Raw genomic sequence first — 4,519 nt, 5'->3', positions numbered from 1 at the left:
GTGTGTGTGTAGGGGTTTGGGGTGTGTGTGTATGATGGAAGGGGTTGGGGGTGTGTGTTTTGTGTGTTTTTCCTGGTGTGTGTGTGTGTGTGTTTGTGCGTGTGTTAGTGTGTGTGTCTGTGTATGTGCGTGTATTTATCTATGTATGTGTGTATGAACAGTGCGTGTTTTTATGGACGCGTGCGTGTGGGTGTGTTTGTGTGTGTTTGTGCGCGCGCGTGTGTGTGTGTATGTGTGTGTTTGTGCGTGTGTGTGTGTATGTATGTGCGTGTGTGTGTGTGCGTGTGTGTGTGTGTGCTACGCCCGGGAAGCCCAGCGCCGGATCGCGGGATGGAAACGGCCGCCGGACGACACGCAGACAACCTCCCAGCGGATTCGCGTCCGGCTGCCTCACCTGCTCCGCGGAAAGCTATTTGTGGCGTCGGAAGTCGGGGACGCAGGTCGGGGCTGGGTCGGGGGAAGGGCTGGGAGGGGGGCGCAGGGTGTGGTATACGCACGCACGCACGAACTCGAGCACACGCACACACGCACGCACGCACTCGAGCACACGCACACACGCACGCACGCACTCGAGCACACGCACGCACGCACGCACTCGAGCACACGCACGCACTCGAGCACACGCACGCACGCACTCGAGCACACGCACGCACGCACGCACGCGCACACAGTGTATATATATATATATATATATATATATATATATATATATATATATATATATATATATATATATATATATATATATATATATGTATGTGTGTGTGTGTGTGTGTGTTTGCTAGTCTGTATATGTGTGTATTTGTGTTTGTGCCTGTCTGTGTGTGAGCGTATGTACACACATAGTCCACATACACACGTCCATTAAGAAAATTGCCACGCAATAACTCTGCCCTTCGCTATCTCTGCGATAACGAAATCGCTTGATCCTTCCGTAAAGACAGTTACGCAACGCTCTTTCTCTGAAGTTAGCCTACATCGATAGACGCGCCGCCGCTAGCACGCGCTTGCGCGCAGACAGACAGACAGGCAGGCATATATAGAGAGAGAGGGAGGGAGGGAGGGAGGGAGAGAGAGGGGGGTGGGAGGGAGTGAGTGAGAGAGAGAGGGAGGGAGAGGGAGGGAGGGAGCGAGAGAGAGGGGGCAGTGAGAGAGAGAGAGAGAGAGAGAGAGAGAGGGAGGGAGGGAGAGGGGTAGGGAGGAGGAGAGAGAGAGAGAGGAGGGAGGGAAAGAGGGAGAGAAAGAGAGAGACAGGGAGGGAGAGAATGAGAGAGAGAAAGAGAGAGAACGGGGGTAGGAAAAGTGGCTAAGAGGTAGGAAGAGAGAGAGAGAATGACAGACAGACAAACACTAGAACAGACAGGAAAATGAACAGAAAGACAGAAAAGACAGGCCGAGAGAGAGGGAAAGCGAAAGAGACGGAAAGAGAGACGAAGAGAGAGGAAGGAAGCTCGGCGTGTCTCGCTCTCCCTGACCTTGCATTCGGGGAAGGTCTCTCGCGATGCTTCTGCCTACGATTTGATTTTTTCTTTTTTTTTCTTTTAATAGGATGTAAGGAGGACAGGATATTTCTTCATCCCTTCGACAGTGCGTCCTTCTGTCTGATTTGTCCGTCTGTCTGTCTGATTTGTCTGTCTGTCTGTGTTTGTCTGCCTCTCTCTCTCTCTCTCTCTCTCTCTCTCTCTCTCTCTCTCTCTCTCTCTCTCTCTCTCTCTCTCTCTCTCTCTCTCTCTCTCTCTCTCTCTCTCTCTCTCTCTCTCGCTCTCGCTCTCTCTCTGCATTTGCCAGTGTGTCTGTGTATCTTTCAATCTCTATCTATCTGCTTTCGTGTCTGTGTCTGTCTGTCTGCGTGTCTCAGCGTCCGCCATCCCATTCCCGCGTTAAAGAAGCGCTTTTCTTCACGTTTCATTTTCCGAAAGCGGAAAAGTGACGAAAGTGGCGCCATGAGCCCCTGCGAGCCGCATGTGACACGCCGGAAAACCATATTATAACGAATAGCATGGTGGAAATATCCAAGGAAATATGTGCGCATTTAAAAGCCTCATGTGATGTAAAGGGCTATGACTAAAACGCCCACGCCTGCACGAACGCAGTCGGAGGGGCAAGCGGATACACACACATACAAACGCACACACAAAATTCGACACATGGACGGACGAAAGGATACAACGCACACACGAACGCACGCACACACTTACACGCAGTGCCCGACAAGCGGATACGACGCACACACGAACGCACACACACGACCCAAGTTAAGGTATCTAAGTCCTCTGATTCTCCGCTCCCCCCCCCTCACCCCCCTCACCCCCCCCGGCACGCGTTTCACAATAAAATGGCTGGCAAGCAATGAGTCTCCATCATTTCTCGAGCAACGCCCTCCGAGACAGGGTCTTCAATAGACGCTCGTTAAGGATTCGATTTTTGACTTGGATCTGAAACCACGACCGAGATGCACTGGCGCCGCTGGAGGAGCCCGAGGTAAGGGATCTTTTCGCTTTTGACTTCTCTCCCTCGGGCTGGAGTTGTGTCCTATATGTATTATATTTGTGTGCGTATTTGTTCCAGATCTTTTGCTCTTTATTTATGTGTTTTTATTCGTTTTATTGTCTTTGGCAGTGGCTAAAAAAGGGGAAAGTGGAAGTGATTAATCTGTTTCGTTGTCTTATCAACTTTGCAATATTGTTCAACATTACTCAACAAATCCACGAACCATATCTGTGTGAGTGACAAGGCAGCGTCGCAATCAAGATCATTATCTATCATTTTAATCGTTATTATCATTGTTATAGTTATTATACATTACAACTATTATGGGGATCCTTGTCAGGTTTTATCATCACCGCTGTTGCCGGATCTTAAGATAATTAACGTAGATACTTTTATCGCTCAGAGGGGAAAAAATTAAATACATTATGCATTGAAAACAACATCAGCAATATAGACATCAGTGACAACAAAAACAACAATAACAACAACGCCATCACCCCAACAACAACACATCACCACCACCACTACCATCACCACCCTCACCCCCAACAACAGCAACACCATCACCACCACCCCAACGCCACCACCCCAACACCATCACCACCACCCCAACGCCACCCTCACCCCCAACAACAGCAACACCATCACCACCACGCCTCACCCCCAACACCATCACCACCACCCCATCACCACCACCCCAACACCATCACCACCACCCCATCACCACCACCCCAACACCATCACCACCACCCCATCACCACCACCCCAACACCATCACCACCACCCCATCACCACCACCCCAACACCATCACCACCACCCCATCACCACCACGCCAACACCACCACCCCCAACACCATCACCACCACCCCATCACCACCACCCCAACACCATCACCACCACCCCATCACCACCACCCCATCACCACCACCCCAACACCATCACCACCACCCCAACACCATCACCACCACCCCATCACCACCACCCCAACACCATCACCACCACCCCATCACCACCACCCCAACACCATCACCACCACCCCAACACCATCACCACCACCCCATCACCACCACCCCATCACCACCACGCCTCACAGCCCCAGAAAGCCCCTCGGAGGCGACATTCCGAGGCGCTCCTGCCGCGGCGGCCTTTTAAGACGTCCGTGGCTCCTCCTCCTTTCTCGGCGGGTATCTCTTCTCCCTTCTGCTTTGCCCTTCTTTCTTCTTCCTTCTCTCTTCTCCCTTCTACCTTGCCCTTCTTTCTTCTTTCTTCTTCCTTCTCTCTTCTCCCTTCTACCTTGCCCTTATTTCTTCTTCCTTCTGTCTTCTCCCTTCTACTTTGCCCTTATTTCTTCTTCCTTCTCTCTCCTCCCTTCTACCTTGCCCTTCTTTCTTCTTCCTTCTCTCTTCTCCCTTCTACCTTGCCCTTCTTTCTTCTTCCTTCTCTCTTCTCCCTTCTACCTTGCCCTTCTTTCTTCTTCCTTCTCTCTTCTCCCTTCTACTTTGCCCTTCTTTCTTCTTCCTTCTCTCTTCTCCCTTCTACCTTGCCCTTCTTTCTTCTTTCTTCTTCCTTCTCTCTCCTCCCTTCTACCTTGCCCTTATTTCTTCTTCCTTCTCTCTTCTCCCTTCTACCTTGCCCTTCTTTCTTCTTCCTTCTCTCTTCTCCCTTCTACCTTGCCCTTATTTCTTCTTCCTTCTCTCTTCTCCCTTCTACCTTGCCCTTCTTTCTTCTTCCTTCTCTCTTCTCCCTTCTACCTTGCCCTTCTTCCTTCTTCCTTCTCTCTTCTCCCTTCTACCTTGCCCTTCTTTCTTCTTCCTCTCTTCTCCCTTCTACTTTGCCCTTATTTCTTCTTCCTTCTCTCTTCTCCCTTCTACTTTGCCCTTCTTTCTTCTTCCTTCTCTCTTCTCCCTTCTACTTTGCCCTTCTTTCTTCTTCCTTCTCTCTTCTCCCTTCTACTTTGCCCTTCTTTCTTCATCCTTCTCTCTTCTCCCTTCTACTTTGCCCTTATTTCTTCTTCCTTCTCTCTTCTCC

At 50.4% G+C, this 4,519-nt stretch overlaps 2 protein-coding genes across 3 annotated transcripts in view; one reads left to right on the top strand and one right to left on the bottom strand.

The window, feature by feature from the left end:
* Positions 1-4,519, bottom strand: part of LOC113827717 (uncharacterized) — a 109,867-nt gene that overhangs the window by 53,664 nt on the left and 51,684 nt on the right. The window lies entirely within an intron of this gene.
* The window catches only part of LOC113827709 (BTB/POZ domain-containing protein 6-like), a 41,588-nt gene continuing 39,413 nt past the window's right edge, over positions 2,345-4,519 (top strand). The window contains exon 1 of the mRNA XM_070118610.1: positions 2,345-2,481. Within this exon, the coding sequence (XP_069974711.1) occupies positions 2,453-2,481 (29 nt within the window). The 5' untranslated portion in view covers positions 2,345-2,452. The remainder of the gene's footprint in view (positions 2,482-4,519) is intronic.

Source organism: Penaeus vannamei, chromosome 42 (assembly GCF_042767895.1).
Source record: "Penaeus vannamei isolate JL-2024 chromosome 42, ASM4276789v1, whole genome shotgun sequence".
Lineage (NCBI taxonomy): Eukaryota > Metazoa > Arthropoda > Malacostraca > Decapoda > Penaeidae > Penaeus > Penaeus vannamei.
The sequence above is the reverse complement of the archived record's forward strand: the minus strand, read 5'-3'. Positions and strand labels throughout refer to the sequence as shown.